Source organism: Eleutherodactylus coqui, chromosome 5, assembly GCF_035609145.1.
Source record: "Eleutherodactylus coqui strain aEleCoq1 chromosome 5, aEleCoq1.hap1, whole genome shotgun sequence".
NCBI classification, from domain to species: Eukaryota; Metazoa; Chordata; class Amphibia; order Anura; family Eleutherodactylidae; genus Eleutherodactylus; species Eleutherodactylus coqui.
In genome coordinates, this window is record NC_089841.1 from 142,121,239 (window position 1) to 142,145,019 (window position 23,781).

General features: G+C 41.7%; 1 protein-coding gene across 1 annotated transcript; it reads right to left on the reverse strand.

Annotated features, from left to right (window-relative positions):
• Positions 1 to 939: 939 nt before the first annotated feature.
• On the reverse strand, positions 940 to 23,781 carry HPD (4-hydroxyphenylpyruvate dioxygenase). The gene is made up of 14 exons (XM_066603292.1): positions 23,659 to 23,781; positions 23,518 to 23,544; positions 22,568 to 22,630; positions 20,792 to 20,896; positions 20,663 to 20,705; positions 17,406 to 17,488; positions 16,794 to 16,883; positions 13,817 to 13,920; positions 10,218 to 10,295; positions 8,087 to 8,249; positions 6,665 to 6,736; positions 6,460 to 6,582; positions 6,271 to 6,387; positions 940 to 4,006 (listed from the first exon to the last, which is right to left on the reverse strand). Exons 1-14 carry the CDS (start codon positions 23,659 to 23,661, stop codon positions 3,896 to 3,898), a joined length of 1,182 nt encoding a protein of 393 aa, XP_066459389.1. The 5' UTR covers positions 23,662 to 23,781; the 3' UTR covers positions 940 to 3,895.

Sequence of the window (23,781 nt, forward strand, 5' to 3'; positions counted from 1 at the left end):
GCCTCCATTCACTGCCTATCGCTCCTGTGTAGAGAAGAGCGAGCATACTACTCGAGCGAGTAGTGCCTTATTCGAGTACCTGCCCGCTCGTCTCTAAAGATTCGGCTGGCGGCGCGGGTGAGAGGTGAGTTGCGGTTGTGAGTGGGGGGGGGGAGAGAGGTAGAGAGAGATCTCCCCTCCGCTCTCCTCCGCCGGTAGCCGAATCTTTAGAGACGAGTGGGCAGGTACTCGAATAAGGCACTACTTGCTCAAGTAGTTTGTCTTAGCGAGTATACGTGCTCATCTCTACTCCTATGTGAAAGCACAGGAGCAATCATCGCTGGGACAATAATTGTCCCTTGGAAAGGGACCTTTAGACTTGTGCTTTAACATGGCTGCTAATACGAGCAGATAGATCTTAAGTGTGAATAAGGGTCCAGAAACAAAGATGGCCACACCAGCTTCTCTGACTGCCTGATAGACTAATGTTGCCTATTAATGCACAGTGTAAAAGACACTACACCTGCTTGGAGTGACCAGGTGAACAGCATTGGCCAGTCACATCTTCATGTAGTGTATTAGACTAATGATGTAGACTACTCATGTATACTATTGTACAGCATGCATTAAGTAGTCAGAGAAGCAATTCAGCGATCTGTTTCTCCAGGATTGGAGGGTCGCTTTAAAGTACTTTGCGTTATTGACTTCAATTGTAAAAACAGAATACATCTTATATCTATTTATTGAGTTTATTCTGTTTACCATGTAGAATATTGTAGCAGACCTTGTTCTGAATGCAAAAAAAAAAGCCTGACTTCAGAAATGGGGATGTTAACGGAAACTTTTGTGGCACAATTTAGCCAAAAAGGCTGTATAATGCCAAAAAACATAAGGTAGCTAGCTAAGGAAAAAAACTAGGGCACTGGCGCAACCTAATGGCAAAAGGGAAGAGTCTGATGGTGAATGGTAGAAAAAGCTTTATTTTAACAGAGCATGTAACACATTTAAAGACTAACTGCATCTTCCTCAGACAACCAGATAGTGAGTTACATATTGTAAAACAAGTCGTATTATATAAAGTTGCTTGTGTAAGTAGAGACCTTCCTGTACAACTAAAGCTGTAGTGTTCCATTTTGCATTACTCAGTCCAATGGTGTATATGGGGGACCCTGCCATAGTATAGGAAGTTCTGTGCCAGGCTTTACTATTCTGTACTAATTCATAAAGTGAGAACAGGCAAGCATCATTCTGAGAGTAACATATATGTAAGATGGTGAAACAGTCCTCCTGCTGGGAATGTCCGTTTCTGTTGTAACTGTCATTTTGTTTTTTGACCACAAGAGGTCACTGTGCTCTGGACTGGGACAGAGAAAAAAGAAGTGCATCATGACCATAGAGAGGAGCAGAAAAAGCGGTTAGATGCGTGTGAGCGAGATGAGATGAGCTGGTGAGGACTGCAGCTAGCGAGACAGACACTGCGATCCACCGGAAAAAGGACCCCAACGAGGACCGGAGCTTCCGTGAGGGGAGCTGCATTAGAGACTGTTCCAGAGCTTGTCAGACTACCATCTTAACGGAGAAGATGGTCATTACAGACCGGGCTCAGAAGTAGCGGCGTCAGTGAGTTCATATGGTTCTTGGATGAAATCCTATTCCTGCGTTCCGGACAAAGTCTAAAGGTACCCACCAGACCCGGGTCAGCTAGAGAACTAAGGCCTCTGGTGTAACCGTGCACGCACCGCCAATCTGACTGAGACTAATAACAAGGCCGGCAGTTAGTTAGTTAGGCATACTGATGGCCGCTGGCCGCACTGCTGGGGACTGAGCTGTCCGACATAGTCCTAACACACAGAGAACTCTATACTCGTAGAGCTGTCTAAGGATATCTACAAGTCACACGTTACGCAACTGTACTTTGCCTTGACTTGTGAGCTATATATATATTGTTATATCTGTTGAGTGGTGTTGTGTAAGGGGAGAATACGGGTGTGTTGATAAGATTGTAAGCTCTTGTGCTGTGCCGCCGGTGCTTCCCTAGCATCCTCACTGATTGTTCCTACTTCCAGGGTGATAGAAGGTAATAGCGGCTGGTTAGAGACGGCCTGCGGCTAGGCAAAAGCTTGGAGGATATTGAAGGCGCACATTATAGAGCACAGCGCTGCATGGTACAAGAGTCTCAGCTTCCCCGCTGAGTGTATGTAACTTTCTGGGGGAGTTCGGGTTGGTTAAGGGTTCTGCCAAATTAAGTAAAATCTCATTGCTACGGATTGGTTTTGAGTCGCGTCTTTTGTTCAGGACTTCGCTGTATTCTGGAAAGCCCACCCCGGTCGGCGGCTTACATATACACAAGCTAACAGACATGCAGTGCTGATGGTTCTATTGGTATTCAGAGCTACATATTACTTATTTTCATCATTTCATTTTGGCTTTCCACTTTGCCAGTAGCAGTTTTAGCAGTAAATGATTTTTGACTTAAGTTACTAAAGGCCGGATTCACAAAGCCATATTTCATATTGTACCCAAGGAACCCAAGCACAATGTATATCAGACACCCGTCTGTGTTCTGTCAGATCCACACGGACACTGCACATTGCATGTCCTCCATGAAAACCCGTCACTCGTGTATATCCTCTTAGGCTATAATCATGCTGTGTGCTGTCCATGGAAAACATGGCTTTGCAAATAGTCTCTTAAAGGAATTTTTTTTTTTTTTTTTTTAAGTAGGTTGAAGACCAATGCACCAACTCCAGGATGACTAACTGTTTGCCTCTTCCTGTCGGCATCTCTGGAGCATGTGTAGGCAGGTATGCTGTTTTGGAAGAGAGGCTTTCAGATGGAATATGCTTTATTTAATTCATTATGTAACATCATTGTAATAAGCTCTTAGGATAGTTCACACATACTGGAATTGCTACACATTTTCCGCAGCAAAGTATAGTACAATGTAAGTGAATTAACCCTTTCCAATCCACTGTCTGACCTCTGAAGACATTATGATTTAAGGCTGTACAGCTCCGATGTTGGAAGACGTCCGTCGGGGTTCTCTTACTGAATATTGCCAGCCTCTCTGCTGTGGGAGCCTATCCAACGTGTCACCTCATGCAGTACTGGCTTTAGCCAGCATATAGCGCCATTGTATAGTGGCAGAAAAAGAGTAAGCCCCGTAGGAAAACCAGGATACAAATTGGATTGGAAAGGGTTAAGTTTTAGCAAACCCCATTCGCTTACGGTGGTAAAAATCTGCAGCGAAAGGTAGTCGTGTTGCGGATTTTCATATGTGCAGCATGTTTGATTTGTTGTGGAATTCATTCTTTGTAATGAATGAATTCTGCAGTGATTACTCCACAATATGTGATCGTTTCTTTATTCTACTGTCCATTGGGATGCTCGTTGTCTGTTATATCTATATAAAAGCACCACTTCCAGGACAGCCCCCCTTCAATAGGGCTGCCGGTAATCAAATAATAAACAGATCTACTTTCCTCTTTGCCAGCGCTGGGACCCAGTGCTGCAGCCCTGCTCCGGTCCTGGAGTTTGTTGGGACAGATGTGACAGGAAATCAAGTGACCGCTGCAGCCAATGGGAGGCTGCAACATCACGCTTCCGTACTTGTCGTCATGGCGCTCAGAATGTGAACACTGATGCCAGTAGAACGAGCCTCTGATTGGCTGCAGCGGTTACCTAGTTTCCTGTGACATCATCCGTCATAATAAATGCTAGATTCCAGTGGTGGTGGAGGGGAAAGTAGAGCTCTGTTATTAAAAATTCCTAATAAGGCCAGTTGTTCAATACATTGTTTGTAAATAGCAGTTTGGAAGGACTAGTGAAGGCTCCAGCAAGTTTAAATGTTTTTTTTTTCTCCTAATCTAATAACGAAGATTTTCTGTAGCCATGCACCTGTATAATCTGCCCTACTTTATAGACTTTCTATTTCCCCATTTGGAGTTAGAACAGTGAGGTTTCCTCGTGCCTCTTGATCCAGTTCAATAGCTTCAAATAGCGACTTGAAATTTCCAGCACCAAATCCCTAAAATACAAATTCAACTTGTTATAAATTGTGCATTATTATACTTGTGCTAAGACAGTTCACACTCTTGGTTTCCAATGTGTAGGTATTCTTGTGGTTTTGATGGCAAAAAAATTGTCTCATATAATTGTACATATCCTCTACATTAAACTTGGTTCTCATTTTATGAATTAATCTACAGGAAATTGAAGAAATCACTTTTTTATACTGCCAAACATGTATGTTACACGTTTCTAGACTAACTACCTCTTCCTCAGACAACTGGATAGTGAGCTACATATTCTAAAACAAGTGGTACACAAAACGATAATTGCGACAAAGAAGGGGATAAAACCAAAGAACAATAAATAAATATAAACAATTAGTAAATATAAGTAAAATACACTTACGTACAAAATATGCTTTATTTCCTTTATAGACAGGACATCACATAGCACAGTGCTATGTGATGTTCTGTCTATAAAGGAAATAAAGCATATTTTGTACATAGAGCTGACACTTTGTCATGTTTGATGTCTAAAAGCACCCTTAGGTTACCCATACACATAAGATAGATGAAGATGGAAGAAGGTGGAGCAAAACCTAAAAGGTGTCAAAAGCCTGAGTCCCCGGTGTGAGCCCAGGGCTCAAAAGCTTAAAACGAAAATTATTGAAAACCAGTGATGGAGGTGCTGCCAACCAGGTGGATCCACCAAATGGTGGACGGATTAAATATAGATGTGGGAATACAAAGAACTGGTATATCAGTGTACCTCTCCAGGGAAAAGTTGTCAGGCAATGGGATCAAATATTATGCTGGGGGGTAAATTGGTTGTAACGGTGGAGTGGAATGTACCCAAAGAGACAGGCTAGTGGCACTGGAGTGGGGAGACCCAAGGCGGTGATGCCAGAGTCCGACTTCTTCTTCCCTGCGTCACCGCCTTAGGTTGCCCCGCTCTGGGGCCACTAGCCTGTCTCTTTGGGTACATTCTATTGCACCATTACCACCAATGTAATGCTCAGCATGACTGATGAAGGGGTTCACCCCAAAACGCGTATTTATTGCTGGTTTTAATTCACTAAACAAAAAGAGAAGTCAGATATTTTATCTCATTGCCTGTTGATATTTCACTGGAGACTTGCGCGATATACCATTTTTTTGTATTTGCAATCAAATAAGATAGCTGTCATTTGGCTTACAACTATCTTGCCTCTCGGTCGCATACACATTCACCATCGGCCAAGTATTCAAGTGTTCTGAATGCAGAGAGGGAAGAAGGTTACTGCCAGAGTGGCTTCTGTTTCCAAGAACAAAGGATCGGGCAGTTCAATCCTAACTCATCTTTTTACTACTGACATTTGTCATTAAGGGGGCATCAGAAGGCTACAATACACATTACATAATCTGTGGGTTTGGACAATTAAAATCTAATGTGTATGGCCAGCCTTAGAGCCATTAGAGAAAATGATTTTGACCCTAATGGATTTTCTGCTGGTACTCTAGGGATAGGAGTGTAGGTATCGTGCAAGTGGGTATTTGTCTCTGATATAGAAAGTACAAGATGGAATGCTGTGATTGCATGTTCTTTACATTGCTGTACAATGTGTTTGCACTACATATACAAAGTGATAGATGTTGCAATAGGTTACACCATTGTTCAAAATTAATTAAAAGGATTATCTAACCACTTTCAGAACAAAGCTGATCAATATGGGTCCAGCTACTGAAACCCCCAGCAATTAGGATCTATGGTTGGCTAAGGGAACATTCAGGCAGCCATACATTTTCCCTAATAATGGGTGGCCATGTAATATATGGAAGTACTCCAGAGTGGAAATTATTCTTTGCAGTATCTGTCTTCACTTTATTAGGCAAAGGGGGTCTTCTATGACCTCTATATGCACTAATACAGCACTCTTGTTCACCCTTGTATTCTTTGTGTGAATGTATTCTTAGATCTTGTGTGAATGGCCCATGAAGCTGCTGTAAAGCATAAATGTAGCTCAGGCAAGATGGCACTCTCCATAGTCATGTACAGACAACAGAATAAACATTCTATAATTAGAAAATAAAAGCAAATTAGAAAAATGAAAAAAAAAATGTTTAGCTGTTTTAATTAATTTTAAAAAATGGTGATCTAGTCCCTATTATGTAAATTTCAAGTTTTAGCTTGTAGTGATACTGCTGGGATTTTCTGACCTACTACTGTATATTGACATTGATATCAAGGACAGGGGAGAATTGGTGCTATTGACTATCTCATTGAACTGCCTTTCTTGCATACCTGATGATTATGACGTTGAATCACTTCTAGAAACAAGGTTGGCCTGTCTTGGACTGGTTTGCTAAAAATCTGCAGCAAATAGCCTTTCTCATCAAAGTCCACCAAGATCTTCAGTTCCTAAAAACATAATTATGTCAATATGCTTCATATGAGCTGCATTTCATCAACACCAAATGTGTTCCAACCAACCTCCAGCTTGTCAAGGTTTTCTTTTACTTGTATTTTTGCGGTTTTCAATTGTTCCCTCAGTGTCTGGTAATAAGTGGATGGAACGGACATAAATTCCATGCCTCTATCTTTTAAGTTGATAATCTGAAAGAGTTATTGTTTATGAAACACTTATTTTTGTAACTAAACTGTGTTTGTGATAATGATATACACACATGACACTTACCGCAGTTATGATATCTGAAGTGTTTAGGGCAATGTGCTGAACTCCAGCGCCACCGTAATATTCAACATATTCCTGTCATGAAAATTATTAAATCACGATGAAGGCAGTGAACATCATTTCTTATAGCCCATTTTCCTGAAAATAAGACCTACCTGGAAAATGAGCCCTAGTTACACTACATTAAAAAAAAAAAAGAATACATTACTTAGCCGGCTCAGTCCAGGTCTCTCCTGCTGCTCTCTAGAGGTTCAGCGCCGTTCCTGCAGTCCTCAGCCGCTCATACAACATCACTTCCTGGTTATGGGAGTCATAAATCCCACCTCCAGTAAAGGATGGCTGTGATTGGTTCTTTGACCGCTGCTCAGCCAATCAATGCAGCGCTGGATGAACCAATGCGATGGCTGTGATTGGCTGTGGCTCAGCCAATTCATAAATCCCGCTTCAACAACGCGATGGCTGTTGATTGGTTCTTCCACTGCTGCTCAGCCAATCAATGCAGCGCTGGATAAACAAATCACAGTCATCGCATTGGTTCATCCAGCGCTGCATTGATTGGCTGAGCAGCGGTCGAAAAGCCAATCACAACCATTGCTTCCTGGAGGTGGGATTTATGAATGCTGTAACCAGGAAGTGATATTGTATGAGCAGCTGAGGACTCCGGGAAGCATATTAGCACTAACTGCTTAGGTTAAGCAGCGCTGCTGATTAGAGCCACCTGATTGGCTCTTCGGCACAACGTGACTACACAGCGTGCACGCGCATTGCCTTCAGCAGCCGTGCACTACACACTACACTTAAGCAACACGGGGTTAGGTTTAGGGTTAGGGTTTAGGGTTAGGTTTAGGGTTAGTTTGAGGGTTTAGGGTTAGGTTTAGCTAACCCTAACCCTAAACCTAAACCCGTGTTGCTTAAGTGTAGTGTGTAGTGCACGTCTGCTTAACTGTAGTGTGTAGTGCACGGCTGCTGAAGGAAATGCGCGTGCACGCTGTGTAGTCACGTGGTGCCGAAGAGCCAATCAGGTGGCTCTAATCAGCAGCGCTGCTTAACCTAAGCAGTTAGTGCTAATATGCCTCCGGGAACCACGTCAGAACTGTGGAGGGCTGCGGGAGGGACCTGGACTGAGCCTGCTAGATAAGTATAATAAGATATTCCCTGAAAATAAGGCCTAGTGCCTCTTTTGAGGCAAAAATTAATGTATAACAGTTTGTTGTTGTTTTTTTTTTCTGGGAAACACGGTAGATATAAGTGGTTGCATGGGCTTTCATATTTATTTAGTATTGGCTGCCTTTATGTCCTCCTTGGTTATATGTATGTAATACAGCCAAGTATCAGCACTGATATTGCTTCTCCTGCTCTGCCTATACATTGTAACCCACCTGCATATGTCATTTTGTTGTTTTCAAGATGTTCATGACATTGTACCTGGATCTGAGATTTCCTCTTTCCTACAGCCGGCTCATTTATAGGCATCTTGATGGTCTCCTCATAATTGGCGACTACAATAGAACGGAGCGCACTGAACTCTGTGTAAAGCTGTTTGTCATCTATCGACCAAAAGCGGTGAAACAACAGAGTTTTCTGGTACCTACAGAAAAGGTCAAGAAATGGTTGGTTAAAATTATTGGTCAGAAAACTGATGGCAGAAAAAGGCCCCCCCCCCCCCCCCTGGTCCAGCTAGTCTGGCCTTATATTATTTCCTTTTTATTTCTCTCTTAGGATAAATCTAAGGCAGCTTGAATTCCTTTATTGTTGATTTTCCAACCGCTGGGAGCCCACAGCGGAGTCCGGCTCTGACCCTGGCCGACGACCCCGTGTACCTTAGCTTTCTGCATTGCAGATGACAGTTTGTCCCGCTCCATCGCTAGGTGATGGCACAGGTACTCGCAGACTAACCGCAATGTCAATTGCGGATGGGCTGCAGGTCGGACGGCATCTATTGACTTCAATGGAAGCCATCCATGTGGAGTCAGCACAAAAATAGAACAAGCTGCAATTTTAAAGCCGCTCGCAGATATCACAATTACTATCAGCTCATGTGAGCGGATATGTAAATGTTCTATTTTTTCAATGAATGCAGAATACCGCAGATTATCCACATAAAAGACAATTGTGGTTTCCGCTATTGAAATCCGGTTGCATACAGCCGGCTTTAGTAGTTTGTTTTTTTGGAGATGTGGGAACCAGGCAACAACTAACTCCCACCTGGCCAGGTAGGATACCAGGAGAAATAACTTGTCTTTCTCGTAGAGGAATGAAAGTGTTGGGGACCTTTGTCACTTTCCGGGAAGTGCCTCAGATTTCCCCATGTACTCCTGTGACCACATCGTGGAAGATTCTTTGATTTCCCATGATGCAGTCCTCATGCCAATAATTACAAAATTCTCTTTATAACAGAATAACCTTTTCTAAAGGAAAGTTTGTTCTCTCTAATAGCAGCAGTAGTACAGGTCTATACGCTCCTTATATAATACGTGTGTAGCTGTATAAGCACATAACATGCCATGGTACACTATATATATATTTAAATATTGCACCTGTTTAGCAGCGTATATAGACATCCCACTTCCACAATAGGATACAAAGATGCATTTTCAATGGCAGCTAGAGTCTCTAGCAGGCCTTGTTCAGACGAGTGTGCTTTTAGCGCATTATAGGTGCGCAAAGAACACGCTTCTATTAAAACCAATGGTTTCCTATAGAACCATTTAGATGAAGGAATTTTAGATGCACAAAATACTTGCGCCTAACAAAGATAGGACATGCAACTGCAATGTTCGCATCTAAGGTCCGTGGTGCGAGAAAATATAGGACCTGACCTATCTGTGGTGCATGCTTTTCCATAGACTCCTATGGGAGCTGGATTACACGCACCTCGGATCGTGTGAACAGGCTAATTAAAATAGCTGGAATTCACCTGTTCACGCCATGTTTAGTGCAGTATAGCCGTGATCTTTTCACGTGCCTATACTACGCTAAAACAGCACTCATGTGAACGAGGCCTTAGGCCTCATGTCCACTGGGTAAATGAAATTGCGGATTCCGCTGCGGATTTTGCCCATAGGGAATCATTGCCATCCGCGGGTCCATTACATTGATTTTTGCACACGCGGATGGCATTTTAAAAGAATTGCGTTTTTCACGCGCGGGAGAAAAAACGCGGCAGGCTCCATTTGCCGCGGAATCCGCGCGGATCAGCAACATTGCTATCACATTGATAGCAATGTGTGCGGATATCTGCATGTAAAAAAAATGCCATTAAAAGCAAATCTGCGCGGAATCCGCGGCAGATTCTGCGCGGATTGTATTTTTTGAGTGGACATGAGGCCTTAGAGAGCAATTAGACCTTCCACTATCCAATGCTGTTTTGTCTTAATTGGCTGGAATTAGTGCACAAAATTGTCTCAATGTTTAATATTCATCGTACTACGATGAGCTGAAAAGAAGAATGTAGTACAGGAGGGGGTCTGTACAAGACCAAACCGAGCCATATGTTGGGACAGTATATACCTGTAAGAGAGAAAGTTGGTTGTGCAAGTAATTAATTTATATTTACCATTCAACAATTGGGACCATTTCATTATCAGGTTGATTTCCCACCACATGATCTAAGAAATTAAGTTTGCAGCTTGGCCTATGATATAAACAAATGACAACATCAGCCTGTACGGCGGTTACCTCATGACAAGTATTTTTTTAAGCCACGATTACATGAGAGTCACTAACGATTGTGATTTAGTGCTAATTGTACAGCTGTACTTGGACTTACAAGCTTATGGCCCATTTACTTGGGACGACAGTTGCACAAGTGCTGACGTCACCGCTAAGGTTGGTAACGCTTATGCAGAATGTTTACACTGACAGACTTCACCGCTGGATTGCGGGCTTCTCACTCAGCGCTTCACCTTCTATGGTGATTGTTTACACGGAACGAAAAGCCTGCGAACCAGCGGTAGTTTTTATGCTGACTGAAAGTCAGTGATAAAAACTTGTGAACGAACAGTGAGTGATTTTTTTTGCATTTACACGTAACAATTATCGCTCAAATTCGTTCATTTTAACAAATTTTGAGCGATGGTTATCCCATGTAAATGGCCCATTAGTGTAGCAATCAGTTCTAAATTATGAGTGCTGGCGGCAGCCAGTCGTATTTGTCTATTAGCTTCCTAAAACTTGCCATGTAGATAAGTATCAAGCATTTAAAGCTTCTGCACATGTTTTTGTAATTACTTAGGGTAGGGTGCCACACTGTGGACACTGCATGCCTATAGCGTTGTCATGATGTGATCAAAAGTTGTGGGTGAGTGTGGCTTGCAAATTAGTTAAGTACTGACTGACTGTTGATTGTTAATAACTGCCTAAAACCACACAGCCAATAACAAAAGTGTGGGGCGCTACCCTTGCTCAGCCTGTTTGCTCCTCCATTCCTCCCCATTGCCTCTCCTTCTTTGTTTTGGGTCCATGGGTGGGCTCAGAATCCACCACCACATAACTAGGCAGAGCAACAGCACTCCCTAAGTCGCTTTAAAGAGACTATGTCACCTACTATTAGCCCTATGAGCTAAGCTAATGAGCTGAAAGTAGGTGATCCACTGAGTCTGGGGATGTACACTACCGTTCAAAAGTTTGGGGTCACCCAAACAATTTTGTGTTTTCCATGAAAAGTCACACTTATTCACCACCATGCGTTGTGAAATGAATAGAAAATAGAGTCAAGACATTGACAAGGTTAGAAATAATGATTTGTATTTGAAATAACATTGTTTTTACATCAAACTTTGCTTTCGTCAAAGAATCCTCCTTTTGCAGCAATTACAGCATTGCACACCTTTGACATTCTAGCTGTTAATTTGTTGAGGTAAGCTTGAGAAATTGCACCCCACGCTTCAGGAAGCATCTCCCACAAGTTGGATTGGTTGGATGGGCACTTCTGGCGTACCATACGGTCAAGCTGCTCCCACAACAGCTCAATGGGGTTCAGATCTGGTGACTGCGCTGGCCACTCCATTACAGATAGAATACCAGCTGCCTGCTTCTGCTGTAAATAGTTCTTGCACAATTTGGAGGTGTGTTTAGGGTCATTGTCCTGTTGTAGGATGAAATTGGTTCCAATCAAGCGCTGTCCACTGGGTATGGCATGGCGTTGCAAAATGGAGTGATAGCCTTCCTTATTCAGAATCCCTTTTACCCTGTACAAATCTCCCACCTTACCAGCACCAAAGCAACCCCAGACCATCACATTACCTCCACCATGCTTAACAGATGGCGTCAGGCATTCTTCCAGCATCTTTTCATTTGTTCTGCGTCTCACAAACGTTCTTCTTTGTGATCCAAACACCTCAAACTTGGATTCATCCGTCCACAACACTTTTTTCCAGTCTTCCTCTGTCCAATGTCTGTGTTCTTTTGCCCATCTTAATCTTTTTCTTTTATTGGCCAGTCTCAGATATGGCTTTTTCTTTGCCACTCTGCCCTGAAGCCCAAAATCCCGCAGCCGCCTCTTCACTGTAGATGTTGACACTGGTTTTTTGCGGGTACTATTTAATGAAGATGCCAGTTGGGTACCTGTGAGGCGTCTGTTTTTCAAACTAGAGACTCTAATGTGCTTATCTTCTTGCTTAGTTGTGCAACGCGGCCTCCCACTTCTTTTTCTACTCTGGTTAGAGCCTGTTTGTGCTGTCCTCTGAAGGGAGTAGTACACACAGTTGTAGGAAATCTTCAATTTCTTAGCAATTTCTCGCATGGAATAGCCTTCATTTCTAAGAACAAGAATAGACTGTCGAGTTTCAGATGAAAGTTCTCTTTTTCTGGCCATTTTGAGCGTTTAATTGACCCCACAAATGTGATGCTCCAGAAACTCAATCTGCTGACAGGAAGGTCAGTTTTGTAGCTTCTGTAACGAGCTAGACTGTTTTCAGATGTGTGAACATGATTGCACAAGGGTTTTCTAATCATCAATTAGCCTTCTGAGCCAATGAGCAAACGCATTGTACCATTAGAACACTGGAGTGATAGTTGCTGGAAATGGGCCTCTATACACCTTTGTAGATATTGCACAAAAAACCAGACATTTGCAGCTAGAATAGTCATTTACCACATTAGCAATGTATAGAGAGCATTTGTTTAAAGTTAGGACTAGTTTAAAGTTATCTTCATTGAAAAGTACAGTGCTTTTCCTTCAAAAACAAGGACATTTCAATGTGACCCCAAACTTTTGAACGGTAGTGTAAGTGCTATACTTACCTCCCCGTCCTTCACACGGTGTCAGCGTTGGAAGCCACAACGCAATATATTGAGCAGCACTGCCATGTAGTCCACCCATTCTAATTATATAAGGGGCGTACTATTTAACAATGCCACTAAATGCATTCCCCATGGAAACTATGGGGGAGAGAAGTATAAAACTTACATCCTCGGACTCAGCGCTTCACCTACTTTTAGCCCATAAACCTAGCTTATATGGATAATAGTAGGTGAGTCTCTTTACGCCAGATACCAGGACTGGAGCCATGAGGCTATTTACAGTGGAAAGTGTATATATGATTTGTATTTTTTATGAGTTTTTCATATTAGCAATAAAAATGTTTCCGTTTGCCCCAATTAGGAAAATTGCTGTAAAAGCTGTGATGGAAATTCATAAAAATATAAATAATGTAACTATCCTTACCACAGTAAAAGCTAGGGCTATTTACTTAACATATGTAATTTATATACTTACCATATACACATAATATATATCATAGGATTCAGGACTGACATGGACTTCTAGGGACCTAATGTGGCCATAAATATTAGATGAAGGTCAGAGGAACTCACTGATTTTGGTGTAACTAGCCAACGTTTTAATGTATGTGGTGGTATACTGATCTTTTCCCCGTTGTCAGATTTGGGGGAGGATTGAGTATGTTAGATTTACTAATTTAATTCAGCTTTGAACAGAATATTATGAATTCATGTAACTGAGACTATAAAGACTTTACAAACAATTTCTGTAAAGATGTGTACTGCCCTTGGTTGTAAGTTGCAGCATGATCCTATAATGCTTGCAAGTTTATCACTATATGGATATATATTTGCTGCTTTATATATAATTCACAAATCATCTCATTAGAATACCTTTGTTCCATGATTCTTACTGGAAAGGGGAGCACTTACAGCTTTGGGAGCAGAGGATCCTTAAATAACGGTGGATGAAATCCTGGTAGGAAGATGCCATTGTAATCCAGCTTCTCCACTAATGTGTGTGTTGTATCTCCATACTGGATGGAGAGAGATGACATTTCATTTTAGGAGAAGTCATTGCATCTGATTGACTTACAAGTACTATTCAGGTAACACTTCATGGAATTTACTAAAAGTAACACAGGCTACAACACAAAATTGAAGGTGTGACATGGGGTGCACACACAGCACAGTATTGGAATTCCTTTTTCGCTGAAGTTCCACCCCAAATCATTTAGTTAAACCAAAAACATAAAATGTAACAACTAAAGGAAAGGATTCCAGTATAAAAACTTTATGGGAAATAACTGATACTGCAACAAATATAATCTGGTCTCTGGCAATGCTGACTGTGCAATGGAGTCTGGTAGTTACTAGGCCCAGTCAGTGTAATATGTCTATGGGCTCACTCACACGGGCATATGTGTCCCATGGATCACGCTCATAAAACACGCAGTACACAACAAAAACGCATGTACATGCGTATTTGCTGCGCATGTTCAATTCTCATAGCCTATATTGGTGCAGAATACGCACCACAATAGGACATGCTGTGTAAAAAAAAAGCATGTGCGAGTGGCCCAAAAGAAATTAATGGGCTTGTAGCACTGCGTATTATGCAGGACACATACACCCGTGTGAGTGAGCCCTAATAAAACTGTTAAAGCCAGTTTTTCACAATTGCCAATTTTTGAAGTAGTTGCTCTCCTTTATTTGGTCTAGATCATCGTGCAGCAATCTCTGCTGGTAATCATTGAGGTAAGAACTAGGAAATTCAATTTTTTTTAATATACTTGACTTTGTGCTCAAAGTACAGGCACAATAGGCATGAATCTTTATGATGCCCAAGTTCTGATTGTGATGTCACTTTAGGAAATCTTGAGGCATAGTCTCAATTGTTAAATTACAGGGACATTCCCTATAGGACATACAGTATATGTTAGTTTAGGGTGAGTTCAACTCAAAGTGACACTCTTGTCCCCGGGACAAAATGTGTCCCAGGCCCGGAGGGGGGAGTAATATTACGTGCCGCAGTTTGTTTGCAGATCCACCTCTTCTCAAACCCATATTCAATCTTCCAAGATGGCTGCACCGCTGCTCTCACTGTCCAGTACATACTGTGTCTAAGAAACTACATGCTGCTTTCAGGTTGGTCAGTGCTGCCCATTTGGGCCAAAGGGCAGAAAAGCAGCGTGTTGTGTCAAACTATGAAATACTACTAATGCACAAGGTGCAACAAGTAGTTAAAGCAGCAGTGTGGAGATCTTGGAAGACCAAAGAGGGGAACCGGGAACTAAGAGATCTGCACCAGAAAGTCACAAATGGAGGGAAGCAGGCAGTATTACTTCCCTTGTCCAGTCCCAGGACAAACTTTTTACCAAGGTCCGGAGAGTCACTTTCAAGGAAACAAAAGGCTTTCAGGTGCGCCATCACGGCAAGATCCCTATATCATTGTACAAGTGTTCCCTCATCAGACACTAGGTAATAGCAGCTCGAGTGTGTACACTCTTGATGTGGAAAAAGAAACTTGCCCCTTGGTTCTCATTCTGGTTCTTCAGCTTTAATGATCTCATGCATGTGATAGACTTAAGGCCTTCCATCCATAGAAGTGGATCCATTGGATAGAATTTCAGCTTATCTTGGACTATCAAAATTCTTTGGGAGATTTAATCAGCATGAACATTACCTTACAACTGACGTAAAGGGGTTGTCCACCTCTAGACTACTGATGAACTATCCTCAGGGATTCGGGTCATGTTATATTTTATATTTTTTCACGGCATTTATTGCTGCAGTTAAATAACATACTAACTTTTAAATTTCATACCTGAATGGTCCTAATATTGTTATCAGGTGCCTTACCAAGCGGGTCTAAAAAAAGGACCCATGCTCTTAAGTCAAGCATTGTCCACTAGTCAGAGTATATAACAAGATTGTGCCCTATTTTATAGGGCTCCACTAAACATATTTTGCATGACTGAAATGGTACATAATGACCATATTTTCTCTCTCTATTCTTCATAAGAGCCCAATATTACAAAACACTCTTTCCTGCTCTTGATGTCCACCAAATATATACATTAGGGCATAACATGTGGGAGGCAGAGGTGCCCATACCATAGGGTAACCTGAGACTCCCGTCTCATACGGCAGCCTGCAGGGCATCAGAGGGGTAGCAGGTTGCCAGCAGGCAGGTAATTATTTTTTACCAGCAAAATTAATGTCCAGTAAAAAATAGTTGCCGGCTGGGAGCAGTCCAGGCAGCAACCCGACAGGCATTTCACTTAGTCTGTAGCTCTGGTCCAATGGCAGCCGCCGCAGCAGAATCTGTGACCCCTGACCTCCCCGCTCCTGGCATCCGCACTGCATTCCTGTACGCAAATACCAAGAAACAGGTCAGGTGTCAGAGACTCACCTGCGATGGCCGTCAGTGGGCCAGAGTTGAAGACTGAGTAAGTGAAATGCCTGTCAGGATGCCACCCAGGCCAGAAGTCCAGAGACATCATGACTACTGGGGCCACTATGAGAGATACCATTACTACTGAGGCCACTAACAGGGTCATAGTTACTACTGGGGCCATTTAAGGGGACACTTACTACTGAGGCCACTGTTACTCTGTCAATTCAATCAAGTTTCAGTGGTTCAAATATGTGTTGGGTATCTTGTGTATTGGCGCTTTCAATGCTTGTAGAATTAGTGATTTTTTTTGTAAAGGGGGTTTGGGGCACCATTTCATGCTTTGCCTCAGGCAGTTTAAGGGTGAGGGCGGGGAACATAAGGCTAGCATTTATGTAAAAGGGCCAAAGAGGCCCTGCAGTTTTGTCTGTATGTGACCCAGATATTTCAAACTGTAGCTTTATTTAATGATACACATTCAATGAAAAAAAGAAGAAAAGAATATTTAATTACCGTCTGAATAACTGCATATTTCACTCTTCCATATTTATCTTCTTCAATCCAAGGCTCCTTTACTATTACTGCCCCCCGCTCTCTGGCTTTCTGTTAAAAGATTATTTGAAGGTATTAATCAAGTTACTTTTATTCAACGGTATTCAACTGAACAATCCTATACTTTATATCATTACCGCAGTAGAATCGGTCAGATAATGGGCGTGATGGCGTGATAATTGCTCAATGTAAATAAATGAAGCAACGACTTCGAAAAAAATGGTTATAGATTGTGCAAGTGAAAGCTTATGGAAACCTGGAAATAATTATCGGTAGTTCTGATATTCTAGTAGGCAAACGTGTTTGTGAAGGTCAATCCTTTAACTAAATAACAGGATCTTTCTGACCAAGTAATGCCTTACTCATACCTGCGCCAGTGGCCTTCGGCATAGATGTGGTATAAAATCACAGCATGCTGGGCCATTTCAACCAGAAATATGCCGGAGAGCATAATGGAAGCTGGACAAATCCTATTACAGTTGATGGGGTCCCTTCAGCTTTGGACTGATCCGTTATCTATTGTAGCTGTTTTTACAGTGAATGTACATATCTAGTAGATGCATCTAAAGTCACCTCAACAAGAAAGTCACAGTTTTCAACTTCAAACGCCACATCTTTGACACCATCACCATGTTTCTGCAAATGGGCTCCAAATTCTGTACAAGAAAAATAGACCTCATTTATTTCCAAACATTTCAAAATGTTTCTCAACAAAACCGATGAGATTATTTATTACTACAGTCTAAACGTTAGGCCACATTTACACGAGCGTATTTTGTGCATGCATTTAGTTTGCACAAAACGGCAGCAGCATGCTCGATCTTCCTGCGCATTTGCACACAAAAATAGCTCATATTCCGCTAATTAACTTAATTGCCCACTTCAATGAATAGGTGCATGCCTTCATTTTTTTGTGCATGCAAATGCACACGATTTGCGTGCAAGAAGTACAGTAAAAGACGCACATGTGCACGCAAATACACGCCATATACTGAACAAATACACACCACAAGTGTGCACGTAAATGCTCTTATGGCCATGTGACACTGGCCTTAGACTAGACACTTTGAAAATATGCCAGATTTAGCACAGTATCTTTGCTGAATGATAAATCCGTAGTATTTTAAATCTGTCAGGTCTAAGTTTAGACCACCTATAAATTGGCTTAGTGTATACCAAAGATTGCACCAAACTTTGGCGCAATCCGCAGAAATTGGCATAATTTTTGGCACAAATTAGGCCACATTTCTTTTTTTGGACCAGTTGGAAAAACTGTCTGAGGCTGCATTCCCACGAACGTATATCGGCTCGGTTTTCACGCCGAGCCGATATACGTTGTCCTTGTCTGCAGGGGAGCGGGGGCATGGAAGAGCCAGGAGCAGGAACTGAGCTCCCGCCCCCTCTCTGCCTCCTCTCTGCCCCTCTGCACTATTTGCAATGGGGAGAGGCGGGGCGGGGCTAATTCTCGGAACTTAGCCCCACCCCCACCCCACCTCCTTTCATTGCAAATAGTGCAGAGGGGTGGAGAGGAGGCAGAGAGGGGGCGGGAGCTCAGTTCCTGCTCCTGGCTCTTCCATCCCCCCTCCCCCTGCAGAGAGAGACGACGTATATCGGCTCGGCGTGAAAACTGAGCCAATATACGTTCGTGTGAATGCACCCTGAAAGTGTCTAAAAACCCGTAGTAAATGTGACACGAAGCATGTAAGACAGTTTTTTGGTGTAATTTACACCAAATGCGATGGCTGTGAGTGGTTCATCGAGAGCTGCAGTGATTGATTCTAGAGCCCTGCGGCTCAGCCAATCAGAGACAGCGCTTCCTGGAGGCAAGGTATTTGAAACTCCTGACTAGGAAGCGCAATCTGAAGACTACAAACAAGTTCCAGAGTTGCAGGGAAGACGTGCGGTGGAGCAGACAACCCCTCTTAGGTGATGTATTGTTTGTTTTCTTTTTGTTTTTCATGCAGCTAGGGTTGTTTTTAGGGACAAAGAGTAGGATTTCCTACAGTAAATGTTGCATAGCACCGCACAAAAAATACATTCCCTTATATACATGATAATTGTCTAATAGCTGAGGGGTCTAACTGCTGGGACCCCCATCGATCTCCAGAATGACACACCTTGACAGTTCAATGTGAACACAGCAGCAGTGCACAAGTGTGACCACCATTTGTTTCTATGGAAAGGAAGAAAATCAATGTATTTGACTATCTCTATCACTCCCATACCAGTGAATAGAGCTATGGTTATGCATTCGCACCCCCGCTCCTTTTATATGTGGCATTTGGGGAAAGGGAAATATGCCTTTAGTGAGAATACCCTTTTAACCCCTTGCCAACTGCATAACGTAAGTAGACGTCAAGCAGTCGTGAAGGGTGTATGGAGTGGACTCGGGAACTAAGTCCGCTCCATACACAGCGGCTAAACAGCTGTTTGTGAGAGCTGACAGCCGCCGGCAACTGCCTCAATCAGAGTTAGCTCTGATTGTGGCAATTACCTCTTTAGATGCCTTGGTCAAAGCTGAATGGACATCCATCTAAACAGTCAGCCCCGGACCCCTTCCCACACCCCATCGTAACCCCCTGCAATTCTCCCAGGGCTGCCATGTATAGATATCTATCAAGCCCAACCTGTGGTAGAAGTTCATAGGCAACTGAAGTATTGCAGTATATTATACAAGTGATCAAATGATCGCAAATTCAAATCTATTATGGGGACTAAATGAATGTGTAAAAAAAAAGATTCAATATAGTTTTTTTTTTTAAATAAAAAAAAATTAAATATTAAAAGTTTAAAAAAAAACTGGAGAAACCTCAATTTAACCACGGCATGTAAAAGCCTGACAGGGAGAGGGACTCCCACTATCACCCATTGGACCCCTGTGATATGATCACGGTGTTGCTATGGCACCAGGAGGCTTGAAGATGGCCTCCGGGTCTGCCATCAGTGGTCTATGAGGCTGAATCATAGGCTGGGTCTAATAGGCCAATAAAAAACGCTGCAACACTGAAGTTTTGCCGCATATTATAGAAAAGATCAAATGTGATGATATTCAATTCCCCTAGTGGTATAAAAATAAAAAGTAGGAATAAAAAGGGAAACAATCACGAGACCATGTACGGGTAAGTGCTGCTGCAATGTTTACATACTGCTTCACCCAGTTCTGTGGGTTCTGCAGGGAGGGTATTTTTAAGTGCCATTTTAAGTTCTAAAAGCCCCCTTATTTCTCATTAAGGGTGACTACCCACTAGCGTTTTTTTCACTGCGAAATTCGCAGCGTTTTTTTTTTTCTGCAGGGGTTTATGGGCTATAGGACTTGTAAAGCTAAAATCGCGATCGCGCAAAATTGCAATTTCGCGGTAAATCACGATTTTGCGCGATTGCGATTTTAACATTACAAGTCCCATAGACCCCCTGCAGAAAAAAAAACGCTGCGAATTTCGCAGTGACAAAAAACGCTAGTGGGTAGTCACCCTAACAAGAGGACTAATTAAAAAGAAATAACTTGTTATACCCCTATTAAATGCTGAATTTTCAGGTATTGAATGGAGAAGGTTTTCAATAAAAACTATATACCATACTTTTGCTCTAGTTAACTATGGTACATACATTTTTCGAAATTGCAATTCAGACCTGCACAGATAGTAAACAGATTGACAAGTAATGCTCTTTATTTTGTTTCATGCACCATATTTAATGTCAATGGAACCTAATACTGTCAACATTTTCTGTAGGTAATCCAATCTGGTTTAGTTTTACTTCTTTGAATATGTTTAACTTAAGTTTCCCAGCACATGGCTAAATCCTATGTATATATGTGAATACAAAAATACCTTCATTTCCTGGAGTAAGTGGCGACACAAAAAGGAATATTATCTGCAAGGAAAGATTAGATATACGTGTTCTATTAAACATGCAAAAAAAAAATCAAGTTATTGCAAGCTTACTTCTGAGCTATATACCTTATTTTGCTTCACGACATGGGTAACTAGATCCCTGCAACCAGTCTCCAGGCCCTTATATGCCAGTGGCTCAAATCCCATTTTATTGCAGTAAAAAGAGGCCGCCTAAAATGATACAGACAATATAAACATACCTTTTGCTTACAGGAAATGTACCATAAATTCCAAAACACATGCTTAAAACACAGATCAATTCACATGAGTGGTGGGAGAGAGTGGTCTATGTTTATTGGCATGAAATACCATGAGCTCTTTACCAACTTCTAGAGCCATGATACACTGGGCGGCGATTACAAGTGATAATGAACAATCCATTAATGGATAATGCCACACAGGTGACTGATCGACTCTCCTTCCCTTTAAAAGCTTAAACGGAGTAGAGAACCCCCATTTTTTGATACGTAGAGGTCCCACAGGTTGCTACAAATCAACTTTTATCACATATACTGTACATATGTATGTAATGTCAATAAATACCAGAAATGCACAAAAAATATTACAAAATTAAAGCAGTATTCTAGAAATAGTACATTTTTCCCGTTTTCACTCAGCCACTGGAGAAGTGAAAACTGATAGCTCAGTAGGGTCCAACCACAGGGACCCCTACTGATCCTGACAACGGGAGATTTCATTTGCCCCACTACCTGTCACTGCTTCGATCGGAGTGACATCACTTTGAATGGAGCACTGGCTGCGCATTCATGGTGCAGCTACCTTTATTTTAATGGGGCTGACTGAAATACCCGAGCCATGTAGCTTGGCAATTTCCGTTAGCCACATTGAAATGAGTGGAGTGGCACAGTGCATAGGCGGCCAGCGCTCCAATCACTTCGGGCAGAGCAGTGATCCAGCAGTGACTGGAAGTAAGGCAAACAAAACCCCCAGTTTTCAGGATTGGTGGAGGTCCCAATGGTCAGACCTCCACCGATCTATCAGTTTTAACCTATCCAGTGGATGGTTGAAAACTGGAAAAAAAAACAGTCTCCAGAGTATCTCTTTAAGCTAAACTTAACAGAATTATGGAGAAATTTGATTAAATTAAATGTTAGAAACACTAAAAAGTGCTGGTGGCCCCTTTGTCCACATGGCTCCTGTGCAGCATATATGACATAATAAATGTTTATTACTTTTAATTAGATCTATAGGCTCCAATACAAATGTATCTGGATAGAACCGAACAACTCCTGGGTGGACCCCATTGACTATAATGTGTCCACCTGCTTTCCACCCAGCTGCCTGGCTTTTGAAGGGAAGAAAAAGCGCTGCATGCAGCTCTTTTTTCCCAGTATTTTCAGCGGGATCTGTGACGCAGATGGGAAACCACCCTTAGATTGTTGCCCGAGCCAACGCTTAGCAGTTTCTGCAGACAATATGAATATGGCCAGCTTTAGAGAGCAAAACATCTTTACATATTGTTACAAAGACAACTCCTGACCCGAGCTATATAGAGCACATAAATCACAACCAGTCATCCATCTATCTTCCTAGAAAACTCCCTTGTAAACCTCTAGAATGTGAAGAATTGGTGTTTATTAGAGCTTTCTGTGTCAGTGTCCTTATGAAACCCATGTGGCACATCTCAGAGACTTCCACTGCAGGATCAGAATGTGTTCTTTCTAGAAGCACCAGATGTGGTACACATCATAAGTGGAAACAGATTCTGGAGGGACCTCAGACCCTCCCCTTCACTAACCAATCACAAACTGCAGCTACAATTGGGCAACATGCTGAGAAGAATTCTTTCAACTTCAGTTTAACTCATTTCATGCCACCTACCTGTTTTGCATTGCTCACCCATAACGTAATGGAGTGAAAACTAAGAAATCGTCCTTGTTCATGCTGAATAAAATAAAACAAAAATATGTTTCATGTTTTCACTTTCAAAAATAATATTCATGAATGGGGAGAATTATTTTATTTTAGCAAAATCCACTCTTGGTAGCTGTGCGAATCTGTACGTTGCAGAATAATTATTATAAAAGATACCAGAGACAAAAATAAGTCACACAGATAATGGTTGTATGACAGATGTCATTTTCCCATTCCATTTCTAGTGTATTCCATTATAACTCATTTACATAATTTGTATCAGTATGTTGCACTTGTTACAAGTATATACAATTCTGAATAGGGAGTGTTGGATGCATTAATATAACTGAAGATCTACCATGTTTAATGCAAACTGATTACCAGTGGCAGATTTGTTGCAGAATTTTCTCCTGCGGTTTTATACAATTATTACGTTTACAGAAATCCATGTACGTTATAGAAGCAATATCATTAATATACATTGGATGGATTTTCACCAAAAGTTCTGCAACAAATATTCCATGTGTGAACATCCCCTAGTGTGCATAGTGTAAACACATCCTTATTCATTTACCTGTGTCCCTGTAGATAACATTATTGAACTGCTGATGTAACTAGAGATCAGAAGTGAAATAACTTCTCCCATAGATTATCCCTTAATTATGTTGTAGCACTGTACGCACATACATCATGATTTATCCTTTCTTTTTGTATGCTTAATATCAGATATTCTTTATCGATTCTTCTTAAGAACCCGTATACAGTTTATTTAAAACATTTTTGAACTAAACTTAGACAATAGTTTTCCCAAGTAACAGATTTAAGGATAGTGACATCACTATTATGATCGGTTATGCAATAGGCTTCCATAGAAAAGGTTATTTATCCTAACAAATACATTAATATAACACGATTACCTTTTCTCCTTTTTCAGCATATGACGTCTAAAAAAAAAAACAATACAAACATTATTTTTGTATGAAGTGTAATCTTAGTAATTAAGTATGATCATTTTGCTGCCCCAATACATACCATTCTGTCAAATATTGAAAACTTACCATGGTTTGTAGATAGACTTCTATCTGTGAGAGATACTGGTATGTCAAGACTCTGATGCTGCAGACACCTCATATAGGACTTGGGATCTAGGACATCCCATGTGTGCTCCTCCTCAGCTTGTG